General features: G+C 62.5%; 1 protein-coding gene across 18 annotated transcripts in view; it reads right to left on the reverse strand.

Annotated features, from left to right (window-relative positions):
• The window catches only part of MYO18A (myosin XVIIIA), a 96,510-nt gene that overhangs the window by 9,593 nt on the left and 67,603 nt on the right, over positions 1-19,314 (reverse strand). For 13 of the 18 annotated variants that reach the window (XM_051825393.2, XM_051825385.2, XM_051825383.2 and 10 more), the window contains 20 exons: positions 16,929-16,994; positions 14,186-14,314; positions 13,442-13,585; positions 12,983-13,072; positions 12,723-12,842; positions 12,413-12,524; positions 11,968-12,095; positions 11,602-11,756; positions 9,937-10,060; positions 9,650-9,850; positions 8,962-9,072; positions 7,796-7,900; positions 7,381-7,527; positions 6,889-7,002; positions 5,404-5,520; positions 5,156-5,239; positions 4,590-4,727; positions 2,888-3,073; positions 2,366-2,505; positions 1,621-1,665 (listed from right to left, as the gene is read on the reverse strand). In XM_051825393.2, the coding sequence (XP_051681353.2) occupies positions 1,621-1,665; positions 2,366-2,505; positions 2,888-3,073; positions 4,590-4,727; positions 5,156-5,239; positions 5,404-5,520; positions 6,889-7,002; positions 7,381-7,527; positions 7,796-7,900; positions 8,962-9,072; positions 9,650-9,850; positions 9,937-10,060; positions 11,602-11,756; positions 11,968-12,095; positions 12,413-12,524; positions 12,723-12,842; positions 12,983-13,072; positions 13,442-13,585; positions 14,186-14,314; positions 16,929-16,994 (2,456 nt within the window). The remainder of the gene's footprint in view (positions 1-1,620; positions 1,666-2,365; positions 2,506-2,887; positions 3,074-4,589; positions 4,728-5,155; positions 5,240-5,403; positions 5,521-6,888; positions 7,003-7,380; positions 7,528-7,795; positions 7,901-8,961; positions 9,073-9,649; positions 9,851-9,936; positions 10,061-11,601; positions 11,757-11,967; positions 12,096-12,412; positions 12,525-12,722; positions 12,843-12,982; positions 13,073-13,441; positions 13,586-14,185; positions 14,315-16,928; positions 16,995-19,314) is intronic. The other 5 variants (XM_051825394.2, XM_070061147.1, XM_051825390.2 and 2 more) reach the window with 1 other exon arrangement.

Below are 19,314 nucleotides of genomic sequence, written 5' to 3' on the forward strand. Positions count from 1 at the left end.
GGAGGTGCTGTATGCATCGCAAAATCTATGTCTACATGTTAAAAGCGTTTCTGTATAAATCTCCCTTAATACTGCCCTGTTTACGGCTTTCATTAAGGTTATGGCAATAACAACTGTATCTCTAAGTAAATCGAAACATTATTTTTCTGCCCGCCTTAGCGCACTGGCTCGATAACTTGGAGCTGGGGCCCAGAGCTGCTGCAGAAGGAGCCGCGCCACCTCTCTGCCATCAGCGGGAGCCCGCTTAGCAATGCACGTCCCCACGCGCCTGCCTGAGTGCAGGCTGGGGCGTGTGTGTGTGCGCCTGCGCCTGCGCCTGTGCACTCAGCAGTAGTTTAGAATGTGCTTTTAAGTGCACATTTTATCAGCCCTCGAAGCTCCCACTGCCCGCGGATGGCAAGGCCAGGACCCACTGGGGACAGATGGTTGTGCATCCAGAATCCAGAATACGAATTTTCCTCCTTGCACTCAGAGCAGCGAATGGGTTGGGAAGCTGGCCTGCCTGGTCTCGCCTTGCCTTCAGCAGCAAACATCTAGACAATGTTTGGGTTCTTTTCCTTAAATAATCAGGCCCGTAAACAAACTCCAGGGGCAGGCAGGCTCAGGGGGCAGTTGAAATTTTAAATGGCCGGAATTAAACCTCGCGTCAAATACAATTTATGTCCGGGCTCATGTGCTATTAGTTAACTGGGAGCCGAATCGCGGGGGAACAAACAAACGGAGACAGAACGGCAGGGGATATTAATTGTGTGTGACAAGCGGGCTCCAGCGGCCCTCTATCACTGTTACACACTATTACATTTATCATTAGCTCTCCTGGAGTCCTCTGCACGGCCGCCAGCCCATCCTGACCAGAGGAGGAGGCCTGCCAGGCGAGAGCGAGTGGGGGAGGACACCCAAGGCTACACGAGAGAAAACCAGCTCCAAACACCAACCCGGCAGCCCAATCTGCCTGCAGCCCTGTGCTTCTGCACCTGCTGGCCAGCTCCTGCCCAGAGAGAAGGGAAAGACAGGGGCGGGTTTCCCTGGCTTCCTGCCGCCTGACAGACAGCACTAAGGCAATGCCTGGGTCCCTCTGTCCAAGGTGTCCCCAGAGAGCCAGGTAAACACATGTGGCCCCGCTCCCTTCATGGCCACGGCAGAGCAGCGCTGATGAGCTGCCTGAAAGCTCATCTTCCCCACAAGGGACCGTCTGAGCCCTCTCCTTCCACCCTCCCGTGCCAAGAGAAGACAGTGGACCTCTGAAGACAAAGCACACCTGCTCCTTTCAGGAGGCGCCCCCTGCAAAGGAGCCCAGGGGTGCCCACAAGGCCAGCCTAGACCCCCAACCCCCACCCTGCCAGAGACCTGGGCCAGGGAGGCAGCTGAGGGTGGAGAGGGCTGGGCTCAGGGAAGCAAATGAGGCCGAGCTCCCTTCCCGGTCCTGCCGACCCAAGTGTAGCTCTGCCCCGGCCAGGGTCCAGTCTGAGTGTTAGTGTTAGAGACCAGCAAGGGAGGAGAGTGTGGGCCGTGGGGCCATGTGCGTGTGGCATGCAGCGGGGGCCCCGCACAGCACCCAGTGTTAGGGGTGGTCAGACACCCGCGAGGAGAGGCAGAGAGCGCATGCGCTCCGGTCCTCACAGTTTGTTCTTTCTTTTCTGATACTTGGTCACCATGTCCTGCAAACTGGAAACAGAAAGAAAATGGTGGGCAAGGGGGCCGGAGGAAGGGACAGATGGAACAGTCAATGGGCAGGCCAAGGCGGACCCTCAGCAAGAGATGGCTCTGGCTGGCCACGAACGGGCAGGGGGAGGAGTGACTGTGCTGTCCTCAGAACCCGCCAGCGCTGCTCCCTGCCCCCACCGAGCAGGCTCACTGGGCCACCCCGGCCCTGCCTGCGGGATGGGGGAAGGTCTCTGGAGCTTCTTCAGGGCCTGACCCCACCCCGTCTCTGCTGGTCTTCCCACCTCTTGACTCCATCTGCAGCCAAAGACTGCAAATCTCTCCCTCTCCTAAACCATTCACTGGGTGAGTTTTACGAGAGCAGGTCTCTGGCATGGTAACACGGCACCATCACCTTTAAATCCTGCTCTCCCGAGAGAGCAGGCGCCACTGGAAATGCGGCTAAGCGGGAGGCTAACTCATCTCGGATAGGCGGAGGCGGGGAGCTGGGTCCTCAGGAAAGTGTGGGGAGGGGTCCGGGAGGCGCAGGGACAGCATCTGTCTCTGTTCAGGGGGTCTGGCAGCCGGGGGAGGGTGGGCTGGTGGCGGTGGTAGGCGGGTAGTGGGAGGTGATGAGGAGACAGGGTTTCTGCCAGGAGGCCCGATTGCAGAGGCGTCAAGAGACCTCGAGGCAGGCTGCAGACGCCACAGAGGCTGCCCCCACCTGTTGATGAGGTCCTCGTTCTCATCACTCTCCATCTCATCCTCGATGGCAGCCTGCAGGTCCCCGATGCGCTTGAACGCCAGCTTCAGATCGGCCTGCAGGCTCTGGTTGGCGGCCTCCAAGCTTTCCAGGTCCATCTCCTAGGAGGGAGGCGGACAGTCCGGTGTGCCGAGTGCCGGTGCCTGCCCCTGCCGCCCCACAAGAAGCCTGCTCACGTCTCCCCTGCCTGGAGGAGCTGGGTGGGCACTGCTTGAAACCTGCACAGCCGCTCTGCTCTGCGATGCTGGGCTGTGGGGGCCTAGCCCTACCTGCTGGAGACTCTGGGGTCCCCCCTGGCTCCTCAGCTGCCCTCAGGGCTTCCTGGACAATCCTCTGGTCACACTCCTCCCCTCTCCAGTCTCTAAATGCTCATTTCTTTGCAGCCCTACCCCCCAGCAGCCTGCGGGGAGGTGGACACTCAGCAGCCACTCAGGGGGCTGCCTGCGTGGGCCCCACGGGGGTGGGGGTGGGGGCGGGCATTACCAGTTCATGCTTCTTGCGGCTCGCCTCGGCCTCCTTCCTGGCAAGCTCGCCCATCTCCTCCTTGGTGTCCCGGAGCTGCCGCTGGAGCCGCTTGTTCTGCTCCTTCTCCCTGTTCTCGGCCGCAATGCGCTGATCCCGCTCCTCAGTCAGCTTCTCCATGTTCTCCTTGAGCCGGCTGGCCAGGCCCTGGACCGACAGAAGGGGCAGGCAGGCCCATCAGCCAGGCAGAGAGGGGCTAAGGCAGGAATCTGGGTCAGGGAGCCTGGGCTCCAGCACAGCTGGCTCCTGTGCTCAGGGGTCAGGGCCTCGCTGAGAGCCGGGGGGCCAGGAGACCAAGCAGGGGCGGGCTCTCAATCCCCACACCTGAGCTCGGTGCCTGTGCCCTGCAGTGGGATACTGAGCAGGAAGAGGCTGCAAGACAGGGGCAGGCGGGCTTGAGGGAAGGAGCCTGCGCCTGGTTCTGATCCTCTCATCCCACCAGCAACTGTCCCCCAGCCCCCCACCCCCACCCCTAGGATAACGGAGCCAGGCTGTGTGGACTGCTAGGGGCCGTTTGTATTGAATGCTCGATAAATCTAAATCATGATCATGCCTTCCCAAGGGACAGCGTTGAGGGAAAGGACGAGGCCCAAGAGCAACGGACAGAAGTCCAGCAGGTCTGCCCTGTGGCCCCCAACCCAGGGGTCTCTTTTGCCCCTGGACATCCCTCGGGCCTCACTCAGTCTACTCAGCCCTTTATGTAAAATGGGGATCAGAATATCACCAGCCATCCTGGGGCTGGTGGGGCAGGAATCGAACTACCAAACTCCAGTTCTCTCCAGTTCTCCTGAGCACGGGGTCCCGACTGGGGAGGCTGTCACTCCGCTCTCCTCCTGTCCCCACCCCTACCCTCACGTCCGCCCTGCAGACCGAAGCGCTGACAGGGAAGGCAGCAGGAGGCTCGGCTCCAACCCTGTGACCACAGCTCCCAGGCCGGGCTGACGCAGCCCAGACCCACGTCCCTGAGCCCCAGAAGCACGAGCAGGAGGGTGTAACCAGGGCCGGGGCGGGGTGGGGGGGAGGGGAGGGCCGGGTGGCCGCCTGGCTGCCTCGCTCCAGCTCGCTGCCATGTCAGGGAGGGAGGGGCCCAGGCAGAGAGGACGAGAAAGGGCTGAAAGCACCGAGGAGCAGAGCTGAGGGAGAGGAGGAACCGGGCGGACAGAAAGGGGAGTCGGGCTGGGAGAGGAAAAATACGACGAGGGGAGAAAACGTCGGGCAATGGCAGGGCAAACCAGAGGAGAGGCAGAGGCAGAGGCAGGAAGGGTGGGAAGAAGTGAGGAATAAAGGGGATCACAGGCAGGGGAGGAGAGCGGCGAGATGAGAGCACAGACTTCAGCCCTCACAGACGCGCTGCCGCCCGCTGCATATTTATGACCCTGCCAGGGAGCAGGGGGACAGGCAGGGGGGAGCGCGTGTGCAGGAAAATATGAAGACGAAAAGCTAAGCTGCTCTGGTCCCTCGGCAGAAAGCAAGCACGGAACCGGAATACAAAGCAGGCAGGCTCCGTGGCGCCCAGAGAGGCCCCCTCCCCGGCAGCCGGCCCCGCGGCTTTGGCAAGGGCCTCGGAGGAGTGCCCAGGGCCTGCCCAGCCCCACGGAGCCAGCCTGCATCGCTCCAGCAGTGGGGGCGGCTCTGCTCCCGCTCCCTGCGGCCGCGGACCCACCTCCAGCCGCTTCACTTGCGTCCTTTCGAACTCCAGGCGAGTCTCCAGTTCCCGGATCTTCGCTTCCTGCCTGCTCACCAGGGACTTGTCCACCATGGATTGCTCCAGGAACTCTACCTGACTCTGGAGCGCTTGCAGCTGGGGAGGAGGGGGCAGGATGGGAAGGGATAACTGAGCCCAGGAAGGGAGGAGGCGGAATCGGGGCAGGCGACGTCACCATGGTGACCAGGAGGCCAGGGCAGGGAGGGACACATGGCGAGAGCGGAGGGAGGCCGCTCTGGGTCAGAGGCGTCCCCCACTGGCCCCAGTGCTTGGCACAGATCTTGCCTTCTGAGAGAAAGGAGAGGGCTAAGGCCCAGAGAGGGAGCAGACGTGTGAAATGAGGCAGCAAAGCCAAAATGTCTGCTGTGGTGACGTGGCTCCACGCCCAGCTCCTTCCGCCAGTTTACGCTGCCCTGTGGGCTGCCCACGGCAGAGAGGAGCGCTCTCAGTACCGTGAGCCTGGGGCTGTCCCCACTGGTGTGGCCCCTCACCCTCTCTCCAGCGAGAGAGCCCCCAGCACCCACCTTCTCCTGAAGCTCCTGCTTCTCCTTGTTGGCCTCTTCTAGCTGGGCTTGGAGGTCATTCATCTGAGCCAGGTCCCGGGAGGCCTGGGGAAGGGGTGACAGCATGGGGTGCAGGGTCCTCTAAACACCGGTCCAATCCCCAGATAGGTTCACACGCTGCAGTCTCCCCAGAGAAACGGCTGCACGGGGGAACCGGGGGAGGGAAGTGGGTGGGGGGGCCGGCAGGACGGCCATCGCGGCTCGGGTACCTGAGCCACGGCCGCCTTGTGCTTCTTCATCAGCTCATTCATGTCCTCCTGATCCTCTTCCAGCCGGTTCTGGATCTCATTCTTCTCACGCTGAAGCCGGCTCAGCTGCTCCTCCAGCTGGACAGAGGCAGACAGATCAGAGGGCATCGGGCCCGGCGTGCCTGCCCAGAGGCTCCAGGTGGCCAGTCAGGGCCGCCTCCCATGCCACTCCAACAGGTAGGGGAGGGGCTGGGGGGGGAGGGCGTCAGGCCCACCCCTGGAGCGGCTTCCAGGACCCAGGGTGCTCAGAGAGCTGCTGCTGTTGTGCCCTGGGCCAGGCGATGAGGGGAGGGGCTGGCTCTGCAGCACAGGCAGACCCCGGGCTTCTGGGCTAAATGACAGCCGCTTTCTGGCAGCTCTTTGGAAGCTAATGAGAAGGCAGAAAAAGCCTGCCCAGAACAAATGACCCATCATCCCGGCACTGCCAGCCCAGGCCCCGACCTGCACGCACTCTGGCCGCGTCAGGCCCCGTACGTAGAAGGGCCCCTGGAGTCTGGGAAGCTCCCTGGCTCGAATTCTCTGTCCCCTGGGACTGCCCACTCCCCTCCTGGCCCCCAGAAGCCAGTCCACTCCTGGTGGGGGAGGGGACGAGACAGCCAACAGCAGCTTCAGGAAATGAATGAATCTATTAGCCTGTAATTCCAAACCAAAATGACTGCGTTGGCTCCTTCTCGGCCCCATCCATCTTGTTACTGGGCTGTGGGGAACTGGGGAAGCCTCTGCCAAGAAATTTATTAACTCGGATTTAAATAAAATGGTAATTTTATAACAGCCTTTTTTAACACAATTAAGGAATTTGAATTACTCACCTGAAACTGCTGAGGAGCACGAGTGTCACGGGCACAAGCTAAGCCCCTGAGACTGACATCTCTCAGCAGCTGGGTGCCCGGGGCCAGGGCCCTCAAAGCAGGCCGCCCAGCCCCGCCCCCTCCCCTGCCCGGCGCCCTGCCCGAGGAGGTACCGGGGGCCGCATCCCCGGTGGTGGATCCTCTGCCGGTGGATGGGCCGTGGGAGAGGTGGGAAATTAAAAGGGAGGCATTAAATAAGAGCTCTAATTAGCTGCCGCCTGGGCTTGTCAGTGGGCCGGGCAGGGGAAGGGGAGGGCAGCCGAGCCATCCCATCCTCTTATCGGTGCTTCTGCTAATCTCCAGGCACCTGTTTACATCCCTCAGCCACATTAGCTGCTTTTATTTATGGTGTCGGGGCCTGCAGCCAAGCTCCCACAGGCAGGTGGTTAAGCAGGGAGATGGGTCCTGGCTGGCTCCCTCTTCCACCCGCCCCTCGACAAGGCCTGTGCTCTGAGTTGGGGGGCAGGGATGGGAGGCCTGCTCTCCTGGCAGACAGCCCTGGTGTGAAGGGACCTGTTGGGGGGTATCAGGCATCGCCATCACGGCTCTTCTCCTGCTCAGTCCCCAGGGCCCAGCCCCGTGCACCCTGCATGCTCACCGCAGTCTTGGTTTTGGCGATGTCATCGATCTGCAGGTGCAGGTCCTCAATCTCCACCTCCATTGCTTTCCGTGCTTTGACAGCTGCCGCACAGGTGAACTCTGACTCCTCCAGCTGGAACCAGGGCCACCCCCACCCCAGGGAGAGACGTCAGCCATTCCCTGGGGGCAGCAGGCTTGGCAGGCTGCTGGAAGGTCAGAGGGAGCCCAGTGGCTCTCCTCCCCGTCCCCCTCCAGACTTTCAGACCACAGGGCCGCGGCCGTGCTGTGATCATGCATGGGCATCTCCTCCCATGATGGGGACCGGGCCCCACCCCCGCCACCCAGAACAGCATGTACAGACTCTCGGGAATCTGCCTGCTACAAGTGGCTTCTCCCCACCTCCCCATCACCCTCCTTCAAAAGCTACCAAGAGGAGCAAGGGGGAGAGAAAGAGAACTGTGAAAGTGAGGCCTGCCGCCCCTGGGTGAGCGGCCTCCCCTCGGCAGGGCACCTGGTTCTTGAGCTGGGCGATCTCCCGCTTGCTGGGCGCGCTGTTCTTCAGGTGGTCCAGCATGACCTGCGCGTCCGCCAGTAGCGCCTTGGTGCGCTTCAGGTCTTTCCGAAGCCGCTTCTCCGACTCCAAGTCTCGCCGGCTCACCTGGGTGGGCACCAGCAGTGAGGACGCCCTCCCGTCTGCCCCAAGCCCACCCCTCACCTCAGCCTCACTCTCAGGAGTCCCCATAATGAGCAACGGCACAGGGAAGTGCCAGGATCAGGCCAGCCAAGGAGAATGGCCTGCATGTGGCAGTGGACAGGGACTGCCCCACCCCCAGTTACGACAATGAGTGCTGCAGAGCACCCCTGCCCCTGTGTTCAGCTTCCCACCCCAGCCCCCAGCCCCCAGCCCCCCGCCCACAGGTATCTACCTGGTCGCTGAGTGCAGTGAGCTTGCTCTCCAGCTCCCGCTTGTCCCGCAACACCTTCTGCTTATCCTCGTATTCTTCTTCCAGCTGCACCTCCATCTGCTTTAACTGGGGTACCGAGGACACAGAGACCCATCCGTCGGGTGCCATGCAGTCCCCTTCCCTCTGGGTCCCTCAGTGGAGCAGGGCTTAGCATCGACGACCCCAGAGAGGTCAGAACCCGAATTCCAGTTCCCAGGGGTCCAGAGTACCCAGCCACTCATAGTGGCCCCCTGAGCCAGGGTAGGCTCCATCCCCTGTGGGACTGCTAGCACAGGGGTGCTGCTGCTGCCTGCCATAGAAAGCTGGCGGCTCTTGTTCCTCAGGGGCCCAAGCTTCTCTAGACTCTGCCAATGCCAATGCCAGCATCCCGACATTCTTGGTCCAGCATGGCAATGGGAGACCACATGGCTAAGGTAGGAAAACCAAATCCTTTACGGCCGGCCCAGCGCTGTGGCGTAGCATGTAAAGACACCGCCTGCAATGCCAGCATCCCATATGGGTGCCAGTTAGAGACTTGGGTGCTCCAATTTCAATCCAGCTCCCTGCTGGTGACCTGGGAAAAGCAGTGGAAGATGGCCCAAGTGCTTGTGCTACTGGCTACTGGCCCAGCCCTGGCCATTGTGGCCATCCAGGTGTGAAGCATTGGATGAAAGGTCTCTCTCTCTCTGCCTGTAACTCTTTTAAATAAATAAATAAATTTTTAAAACAAACAAACAAAACCCTTACTGAGGTGGATACTTGGCATAGCAGTTCAGATGCTGAGTTAAGACACCCACGTCCCATACTGGAGTGCCTGAGTTTGATACCTGACCCTGACCCTGACCCTGCTCCTGATTCCAACTTCCTGCTACTACAGACCCTGGGAAGCAGAGGTGATGGCTCGAGTAATTGGCTTCCTGACACCCACATGAGAGATCTGGATGGGTTCCTGGCTCCTGGCTTCAGCCCTCCACCGGCATTGCAGGCATGTGGGGAGTGAGCCAGGGGCTGGAAGCTCTCCTCCCCATCTATCTACCTTTCTCATTCTCCCCATCTCTCAAGTTAAAATGAAATTAAAAACCCTTACTTTGAAGCAGTGTGGGGGAGCAGGTGTTGGTGTGAGACAGGTAAGTGCCCAGACGCCTCACCTTCTTCTGGCACGACTGCCGGGCCTCCTCCACCTCCTCGTCCCGACTCTCCATCTCCTTGGAATGGGTCTGCCTCATCCGCTCCATCTCCATCTCCAGACGCAGCTTGGCCTGCAGTGGTTGGCGGAGGGGTCAGGGTCCCTTCCCCAGCAGCCCACTGCCCCTCCCCTGCCTCGGAGCTCTCCTGGGTCTCAGGAGCAGGTGCACCCAGCCAACGCCCTTTGCTCTCCCCTTACTTCCCTGGCCGCAGGCTTCTGCCGAGAAGTTCGACTCCCTTTACTAAGTGTCTGGCACTGGCCCAGAGGCAGGCTGCTGGAGGTGGGCACTGTTCTGCAACTTTTCCATTTGGCCTGCAGGCTCTAGCTCCCTGAACTGACTTGGGGGCTCAGTGGTGGGCCAGTGGGGTGGCCCAGGGCTTGCAGGCTGCCACGCATCCCACACCCCTCACTACAAGAGCTTGATCAAGATTTGTTTTTGCAGAAAGCTCTGTGAGAGCTTAATTGTCTTCACACTGTGGCTGGCACGGATCAGGTGCTCACTCAACATTTTCTGAGTAGGTGAGCGAGAGAACAAGCGGATGAATGGATATGGGATCCTGCCCTCCTCTGGCCCACACCCAGGGCTGGCTGTGGGGCTGCTGGCACCTCTGGCGACACCTCATCCCTCCCTTGGCCAAGCCCTCCAGCACCTGTTCCAGCATCTGGATGGTCCCCGCCTGCTCGTCTAGCTCCTCTTCCTGATCCTTGACCTTGGCCTCCAGGTCCCGGAGCTGTTTCTTGACCTTGGCCAGAGAGGCCTCGTCCTTGGATTCTTGGGAAGAAATGTCCTGGAGCTCAGCCTCTAGTGAGACTACCTTCTGGGTAAACCCTGCGATGTCCATGTCTTTTTCCTGGGGCGAATGAGAAGACCAGGTTGGCACTGGGCAGCGAGGGGGGGCTGGGGCGCAGAGCACAGGTGGAGGAAGGCCCCGCCCACCTCGAGCTGCTGCTTCAGGCTGAAAGCCTCGGCCAGGAGCATGTCCTTCTCCCGCTGCAGCTTCTCCCGCTGCAGCTTCTCCCGCTGGGCCTCGTCGTGCGCCTGTGAGAGCTCGCTGTCAAACCTGCAGGGGCGCGGGGCGGCTCGGTCAGACACCCAGAAACGGTGCCACCGACGCGGACAGGACACACGCAGGGCTGGGGGTGCGTGCAGCCCTGGGTCGGGGCTGGTGGTGAGGCGGGGGTGACGTTCAGAGGTCACAGGTCAGGCTGCGTCTGGGATGGGGGCATGCCATTGAGGGAGCCCTTTCTCAAGATGGACTAAAGGAGCCCTGGGCTGGAAAAGGCAGAGACGCTCTCCCCAGGACTCAAGGCTCTACATCTTCTGTTTCAACAGAGCAGAATGAGGGGCCAGGGCGAGGGCAGAGTGGGTACCAGAATGGGTGGAAGTGGATGCCCTGCCTCATCCCGCTCACTCTCCACAGTATGATTCAGCAACTGTAGACGAAGCTGCTGGCTCCTGCACCTGCCTCTGGGCTCCAGGCACTAGTCAGGATCCCCTGCCCCAGCAGCACCCTTGTCCCCAAGGGGACACCCATGCCTGGCTCCAGCAGTCCCCAGCAGGCGGTGTGCTCCAGTAGGCACATAGTTCAGGGCCTCTGTCTCTGCTCTTCTATTCCCACACTCCCATCTCCCGCCCAGTGACTCCAAATAAGGAGCAAATGGCTGAGGTTCCTGCTAACCCCTTCCCTGAATAGTTAATCAGGTTCCCATGGAAATCGAACCACCCCCTACCCCCACCCCCACCCCACATCAGAAGAAAGCAAGAAAACTCCAGGTGGCTGAAAGCTAATAACCTGCCAGCGGGGAGCACGGCGACACGGTAAATAGGGCTGGCACTGGCACCCGGGTGCCGGGAAGGGGGTCCCACAAAGGGTGCCTGCCTTTGGGTAAAAGGGCAGGTGGGGGTGAGGTGAGGAGGAGGGAAGCAAGTCCTCCAGGTGCCTTCCTGCTTCCCCTCTTCCCAGGTGGCCACCTTGTGAGGAAGATGGCAGTGCGTCCGGGAGGCCAGGGGTGACCCGGAGTGCTGGGAGGGCTGCGGGTAGAGGGCTGCCCCTTCCCAAAGGCTAAGGGCACCTCTGCTGAGAAGCCGCCCCTGCGGAGGGGAAACGGGGCTGCTCCCGCTCCTGGGGGCCCTCCTGCTGTTGCCAGGGTGTGTGGGCTCCTCCGTGTTGCTAATAAAGGCGCCCCATTCCCATCCGCAGTCAGGGAAATTAATTTAGATTGGATTTTCTCCTGTGAGGCTGCCCCCCTCCTTGTGTCATTACCGTAATGAGATGGAAGTGGCGCGGTAGTTTAACGACATTAGTCGGGAGAGTGTTTGTGTGGCTGAGGCAAGTGCAGAGCTGGGTGGGGGCACGGGGCAGGGCCGGAGGCAGTGACGGGCACATACGGGGGGAGCATGTCAGAGTGGAGGCCTGCACAGGCCTTCGAGGGGGACCTGGTCTGTGTCTCCCCTGGAAGTTGGGAGTGAACCCTTGGTCACCTGCCAGGACCTGTGACCATGCCAGCCAGGCCCCTGGCCAAATTCAGGTCCTCCCATGGAGGAGGTGGAGGGAGCCCTGTCTGTGGCTGCTCTCTGGGCCCAGGATGGAGGCCCACCCACCTCCTCTGCTTCTTCTCCAGCTCATGGTTGCGGACCTGCTGGCCCTCCAGGTGCAGCTTGGTGTCCTGCAGCTCCCCGGTCAGCCGCTGGCACTTCTTCTTGAGCTGCTGCAGGGCCCGCTGGCTCTCGTCACTGTCTGCCTGTAGGTCCCCAAGCTAGGGTCCAGGGAGGGTGCATGGTCAGTGGTGTGGAGAGGGAGGGGACTCCTGGGGAGGAGACATAGAGCCCGGGGCCTCCCGGGAACCCGAGAAGCTGTCCCCGCACTGAGGGGCTCACACGCCAACCTTCCCCGCTGCTCCTGGGGTCTGCCTGCCTCCAGCCAGTCATCGGGCTGGCACACGGCCCCGGCCCTGCCCACGGCCTCACCCGCCTCTCCAGCTGCCTCTTGCTCTGCTGCTCCACCTCCAGCTTGTCCTCAAACTCCTGCTGCAGCCGCTTCTTGGTGAAGTCCACCTCCCGCACTGCCCGCTCGTACTTCAGCCGCCACTCGCCACCTGCACGGTTGAGAGCGGGCAGAGGTGCTGAGAGCCCCCAGGAAGGGACAGAAGGGAAGGAGGGCAGGGCAGGAAGGAGGCCCCTGGGAAGGTGGCTTCTTCCCAAGGTGGAAGCATGGGCCGCCCACCAGGAGCAGACTAGAGGGGGTGCTGACTTCTACCCAGTGACTGCTAGGCCTCTGGCCCTGACTCGTGTCCTCGTCGTGATGATCCCCGGCATTTACCTGCACCTCTACTTTCTCATCTGTTCACTGCACCCTGATCTTAGAGGGGTGTGAGGGCCCAGGGGTGGGCACCAACGCGGGCCTCGGACCCACCCGTGTCATCGTCGTCCACCTCGCCGTTGAGCTCGGCCGCCCGGATGAGCCGGGCCTCCATCACCTCCATCTCCATCACCTCCATCTGCTTCTTCAGGGCATCGTACTGGCTCTGCGGGGTGGTAGGGAGGAGATGGCCGTTTCGCACTCACTCAGAACTACTCAGACAAGGTCCCAGGCAGGCTCAGGGCTCCAGTCCCCCCGGGAGGCCGGGCTAGTGGTGAAGATGCCGAGTGTCTCTGGGGGGAGCATACGGGCAGTGGGGTGTGGCGGTCACAGCCCGCTGTCCTCGGCCTGGCCCTGCCCTCACCTGCAGCTCCTTCATCTCCTTCTCAGCGCGGAGCCTCTCGGCAGTCTCGGCGTCCAGCAGCTGGGAGGCGGACTCTCCTGTGTTACGCTCATCCGTCAGCTCCGATGTCAGCTCTGAGATCTGGGGTTGGGGGGAGGGAGACACCTGCAGCTACAGCGCCCGCCTTGCTCAGCCAGAACACGCGTGGGCAGCGCTCCCGGGCCGGGCCAGGGCCAGGCTGCAACGGTGGGCCCGTCTTCCTGGTGTGCCCGGCCACTCACCCGGGTCTCCAGCCGGTCGCTGTTCAGCCGCAGCTCGTTCCGCTCCTTCTCCACCTTCTCAAGCTTGCCCCGCAGCTGCTGGATCTCCTCCTGGGGGGGGGGGGGGGGCAAGGAGACAAAGTGGCCAGAGGCACTGCGGGCGCTTGGGGCTCTGGGTCTGCACCCCTGCACAGTGACAAAGCTAAGGAGACAGGGACCAGGACTCCAGCGGGGAGGCGTGTCTCCAACAGGAGGGCTGCTGCCGCCTAGGGTTCCTGTCCCCAGACTCTGAGGACGTCCCAGATTTTCTCCTAGGAGATGACCCAGGGGCTTGGCCAGCGCCCCCAGAGGGACGTCTGTTTGACGGGCAAGGTGCAGGAACGCCAGCTCTCTGCACGAAACCGAGTAGCACTGGGGGGGGGGACCAGACCCTCGCCCCAGCGTGTCCTCGCAGACTTGGCTGCCCAGGGCCGCCCTTACGTCCTTGCTCCGGATCTGCTCCTCTGACAGCTGCACTTCGATGAGGGGCCGCACGGTGGTGAAGAGCTTCCACCAGGGCCAGTCCTTCACCCCCCGGTTCTTCTTGATGTTCTTCTGGACGCAGCGGATAGCCAGGTCCTGGATCTGCAGTCGGGTGGGTGTGGCACAAAGCAGGGCTCTCAGTGCCCCCGGGCCCAGCCTGGCACCCTGGCCCCCAACCCAGAGCCCCTCCCAGCCCCTGCCAGCCCCCAGCCGCCCGCCTCTCAGGGTGGGGAGCACTGCACTGGGCACCCACCACCCCACCGTCATTAGGATCATCTCATCTGCTTTATTTGCTGCCTGATTATTTCCAGCACCCTGGCCTAGCTGTGCTATAAAACCTAATCTTGCTGAAACACAAGAGGCGGCAGTACTGGCTGTTTTATGGACTTGCTAATAAGAAAAGGAGTCGCTGACACAGCTCCTTAATCTTCATGGAGCAGCCTACGGTGCAGAGCCCACCTTGGCCTGGGCCCTGCTCCCCTCCCCCTCGACACGGCCCTCCCACCAGGCCACAGGGCCCTGTGCTAGGCACACCCATCCACGCACCACTAGCACCTGGGAGCTGCCCGTTCCCTGCCCTGGGCTGGAGCATGGAGCCCCCGGGAGTGGGAACCTCTTCTCCCCAGGTAATAACCCAGAGCCCCAGGATCAGCCTCCTCCCCCTGCATTCCCGTGAAGGCCAGCTAGGCCCAGGCAAGGCACCTTTCTCTTCTTGAAGTGCTGGCGGGCGAGGTAGCCCCTGCAGGCCGCCTGGAACAGGGTCAGGTGCCTGCTGGTCTGTTCGTCCCGCTGCTCCTCCAGCCTCGCCAACGTGCCCGCCCGGAAGAACACCTGTGTGGAAGCAGGCAGGTGAAGACAAGAGCCCGGGGCCGGGGCAGCCCTGCCGAGGGAAGCCAGGAGCTGCAGGAACAGGCAGCTGGCCCTGGAGGCTGGCAGGCTGGGGAGTGTGGCCCTGGGTTGGGAAGAGCCTGAAAATCCACTTGTCCAGGAGAGGAGGGAGGAGCAGGAAGAGGCCCTGGGAAGGCTGAGCCAGAGGGAGGCTGGGATGGGAGGTTTGGGAGGGGAGGAGCGAGCTGTGAACGCTGACTTCCAAGAGATGGGAGGAGAGGAAAGGCATAGGGAGACACCTGGGGCACGGAGAGCCATGGCTTCTTCCCCGGGGACTGCAGACACGGCCTTGCCCTGTGCCACACCCTACCAAGGCCCGCCCACCGCCCACCGCCCCACCTGCAGGATGTCAGAGGCCTGGGATCAGGTGGAGCGGGTAGCTGTGAGAGGAAGACCCAGGGAGTAGCTGCAGAGGAAGAGGGGGGCACACGGCCGCGGGGGGGGGGGGCTCCTGCATTCTGACCCCCACCCGCACTCAGTTTCATGTCAGGCGGGCTCCTCTTTCACGTGCCAGCGCCCCACCCCCACACTCCCAGGGTTTCACCCTGTCATGAAGAAGCCAGCAAGGTGGGCGGGGGTTGGCAGGCAGGGGGACCTGTCATACAGGTTTGGGGGCTGGAGGAGGCAGCTGAGCGCCCCCACGCCCAGCCTTTCCTCATGGCACTGAGTCAGGTTTCCCCACTCGGAGGAGAGGAGTGAGGGGCTGGGAGCAGCGGGCAGGTAAACAAAGGACTCGGGTGTCCTGGGAGAGGGCAGTGACTCCACCTGGCGCAGAGAAGGTGTAATGGCCAGGGGAAGCCAAGGCTTGCCGAGGCCCCCTGCAGGGCAGAGGGATCTGCTGAGAAAGGCACACCTCTGGCCCGGTGACTGCCCCAAATCCACAGCAGGGCTAAGTGGGGTCTCCCAGGGTCTCAGGCTCTACCTGAATCCCCCCTTTCCTTAATATGTGAGTCTGGATTCTATCTGTGGGGGAAGGGAACATCAAGTGCCCCCTGGAGGCGGGCAAACCTGCCCGGCGGGCACACAGGGCTACCTGAGAAGGGCAGGTGCCAGCGCAGAGGACAAGGAAGGGCCCGCAACGCATCGGGAAGAGAGAAGTCCTGAGGCTACAGCAGCGAGCCGCAGCTTCCTCCTGAGCCCCCGCAGGGCTGAGGACCCTTCTGCTCATCGGGAGCACACTCAGGCTCGACTCCCATAGGAATAGGCACAGTTTACAAAGTCAGGGGCCCCCAGTGCCCCAGAGACCTTGCCCGAGCCCTCAAGACCCCGTGGGCGCCGATGAAGACCCCCTCCCTCCTCTGAAACAAGGTGACAGACACACAGGGGCTCCCCGCTCCCCAGCCAGTGCCAACCAACAAGACACAGGCTTTCTTTCCCAGACCGGATGTCAGCAGCAAGCATCCAACTCTGCACCCTGAGTGCCAGTGGGCCCTGATTCTTGTATGATCAGGACACAGAAGGGCTGGGATGGCAGCTGGGGAGAGGACCAGCCCGGACAGGCCTCCTCCTGCCTAACTGGTGCCTGAGAACCCGGGCCCTGGCTTGGAGGAGAGGCCACCCCCGGTGTCAGCTGGCAGCAGCCAGGTGGGAGAGTTGAGTGAGCCAAGCCCGGAGAGGCCGGACAGCTGAACAAACCCTTGACTGCAGATGGTCCCAGCAAGGAAGCCCAGCCAGCAGACCTCTGAGCTTAGAGGGCCAGGGCAGACAGAAAGGAGGCAGGCACACAGAGAGGCACAGCGGGAGAACCCAGGGACTCCAAATGCAGCAGAGGGAGGGTAGAGAGCAGAGGACTTCGTAACGTGCAAGCCTGTCTCGCAAGATCCTGCTGCCACCTCACACTCCCCATGGAGCCTTCACGCAGTTCCTTCCCTCTGCTACCAGGTAGCCAGGTCCAGACCCCTCTCCCTGGCTCCCCACTGGCCTCCCCCTCTTCCACCCCAGCCCTCAGAGCACATACGCAGACGTCCCAGCCTCGGGGTGGGGGTGGGGGGCCACGCAGGGTCCCCGCCTGTGGGCAGACAGCTCCGCTGGCCCCGGGTGGCAGCGATGCAGTAGACTGACACCAGGGATGGGCGGGCCTGCCTCTCCAGCACCACGTTCCATTCCGATGAGGAGTCTGGCTCGTGGGCAGGTAGTGGCAGCACAGCCTCACCACGTCCTGCCTGCTCCTCTGGGACCCTGGCAGCTATAGGCGGCTCCCAAGGGTGCTCTGCCCTCCGCAGCACCGTGCCCATGGCCTCCCTGCTCCTTCTTGCCCACCTCCTCTGAGCTTAGCCCTTCTGTCTTCCCTACTTCCTACACCAGGACTCAGGCCAAGTTCAAGCCCATCTTCCAACACACCCCTTCCTGACATCACAGAGGCTTTTGCAGTGCTTAATGAACCAGATATCCAGAGAGTGGGCAGCTCCAATTTGCTGCCCCCCGGAATATCTGCCTCCCTGGCCTCTGGCCTACAGGAGGCAGCCCTGAGGGACTGGTAGGGGTGGAGCTGGGGGGCCACGACTCAGACGGGCCCGCCAGGGAGGGCAGGCCTGGCTGCCTCTGAGGGGCGACTCACCCGGCTCAGGCCCGAGCAGCAGCTGCTCTTCTCCAGGTCCAAGGACTCCAGCAGCTCCTCCACGGCCTGTGGGGAGAGACCTCCGTCAGGGCCCACCAGGGCGCCTCACCTCCACTCAGTGCTCCCCCTCCACCCAAACCATCTGTTATCTCTGCCATGAGCCCTGCTGGTGAGCTCTGCAGTGCCAGGCCCCGACAGACTCGGGCAACACGGAGACGACTATGAGAGAAATGAGCTTTCTTGTTGGGAGCAAGTGAACCTGCCAGGGACGGGGAGGAGGAGGTGCTTCAGTCAGACAAGGGGACCCTGGAAGGCACCCTGGAGGAGGCGCCGACTGTGCTGAGCACTGTGCTAGATGAAGTCGGGCCGAGGGCCTTTCAGGCCCAGGGACCAGTGTGAGTAGAAGCCTGGAAGCACAAAGAGCAGAAGGCACGGAGGAGACGCTGAGCAGTTCACTTTAGCTGAGGCAGGGGTGGGGAGAGGGGTTCAGGTGCAACTAGAGAGGTGGGCAGGGGCTGCTGGGGGCGGGGGGGCTGCGTGCTCTGGGAGCCCCTCAAGGTTGCTTGCTCTAGGGCAGGGACGTGTTCAGACCGGCATTTTGCAATCCCACTGGCAAATGGCTGGAAGACCGTGAGCAACTCCTTAGGCAGTAAGGGAGGGAGGCTGCAGCCTGACCAGAGATGACAGAGGAGCGGGCGCCTCACCTGATACAGGAGGAGGAAGCCAGGGTCGCACAGAGACCCCTACCTTAGGGATGTGATGGACCGTGGCACCACTCCCCAAGGCAGGGAGGTAGAGAGAAGGAGCGGCGTGCATGGGGCTTGAACCTGCCAGGCCTGAGTCCACCCCGCGCCCAGGGAGGAGAGCGCAGCACTGGCTGGATGGGAACGCGCGCCTGGGCTGACCGCGAGCCTGAACATGCACGCAGGAACTGAAGCGGGGCTGTGGACGCGGCTGTCCGGGAAGATGGGGCGGAGTGGGAAACATTCGGCCAGCAAGATCCACTGGAGAGGGGGAGCTTTGCTGCGGGTCCAAGTACAAGAAGAGCTCAGAGGGAGCAAGGACGGGGCGAGGAGAAGCCAGCACAGAGGCCGAGCAGGGAACACACAGCCACGTGAGCCGAGACTTCGGGGAAGGCCGGCAAAGAACCCGCTAGCGGCGGCACCATGGCAGCTGCTGGGGGTGGGGAGGGTGGCAGGAGGGACATCCGGGTCCAGGCCGCCCTCTCCTTTCAGAAAGCTTGGTCTGCAGAACCCGTCACCACCAGGAGAGGTGGAGAGGCCGAGGGGACGAGTCATGGCTGTGAGCAGCTCTTGGGACCAAACGAATGGCTCTGGGAGGCCCAAGGAAGGGCCACTGCTCCCAAGAGGACAGATGTGAGGGAGGCAGAAAGAGAACCTCACTTTATCTGAGCCCGGGGGCAAGGTCATGTGCCGGGAAGAGGCCCAGGGACGCTGGGCTGTGCAGGCTCAGGAGAAAGGGAGGAGGAAGGAGTAGCTGGTGAGGAGCTGGCAGCCTGGCGGGAAAGGGAGGAGGACGTGGAGGACTCCGGACCCGCCGCCATTCAGGCTGCACAGTTTCCCCCACAGCCCTGGGGACGCCCAGGCTGGTCCTTGGGGCGGGGTCAGAGGGTGGCTGCTCTGGGAGACACAGAGCGTGAGCAGCTGGAGGATTGGACCAGGATGTCGAGCTGAGCAGCAAAGGAAGCGAGGTCTTAGGGAGGTGACAGAATAGAGCACACGTGAGGTCCACACGGACTCCACGAGCAGGCGGGCACGAGGCTGTGGTCAGGGATGGCCACGCTGCCATCAGGGACCTCGGACGCAAGGTGCCCAGCGCAGCCACAAGCCGGAGGCTGGAGAGAAGCGGGTGCAAGATGGGTCGTCGGTCCCCACACCACCAGTGACGGGCCTGCCGTGGTGGTGTGGGCCGGGGCCTCGGGGGCACTTGGAGAACGGCTGGGCCTGGCTGTGGGGCTTCCTGGCCACCTGTGTGGGGGAGCCCCTGGCGGTGCCGGTGCAGAGCACAGGGAAGCAGGGGCCCTGCTCAAGGAGCCCTCTGGCTGCACGAGGAGCTGCTTCTGGGGACAAGGCGACAGCAAAGGATGCACAAGATACCCCGTCCACAGCCCGGTGGCCTCGAGCTCCTCCTGGCCCCAAGGGGGCTTCCACACCAGCCTTCCTGCCAGGAGGAGAGCTCGTCCCAGACAGGACGGCTTCCTGCTGTGGGAACCCGACCCCGCCCTGGAGCCCAAGGCTGAGGGGCCTAGTGCTGTCCACAGGGCTCCCCAAGCACTCATCCTAACTTGGCCCCGGAGCTCCTGTCCAGTCCTAGGGTCCTCGCCCAGTGTCCGTCTCCACACGGCCACCGCTGGTGCCCCATCCTG

The sequence above is a fragment of the Oryctolagus cuniculus genome, chromosome 17, assembly GCF_964237555.1.
Source record: "Oryctolagus cuniculus chromosome 17, mOryCun1.1, whole genome shotgun sequence".
NCBI classification, from domain to species: domain Eukaryota; kingdom Metazoa; phylum Chordata; class Mammalia; order Lagomorpha; family Leporidae; genus Oryctolagus; species Oryctolagus cuniculus.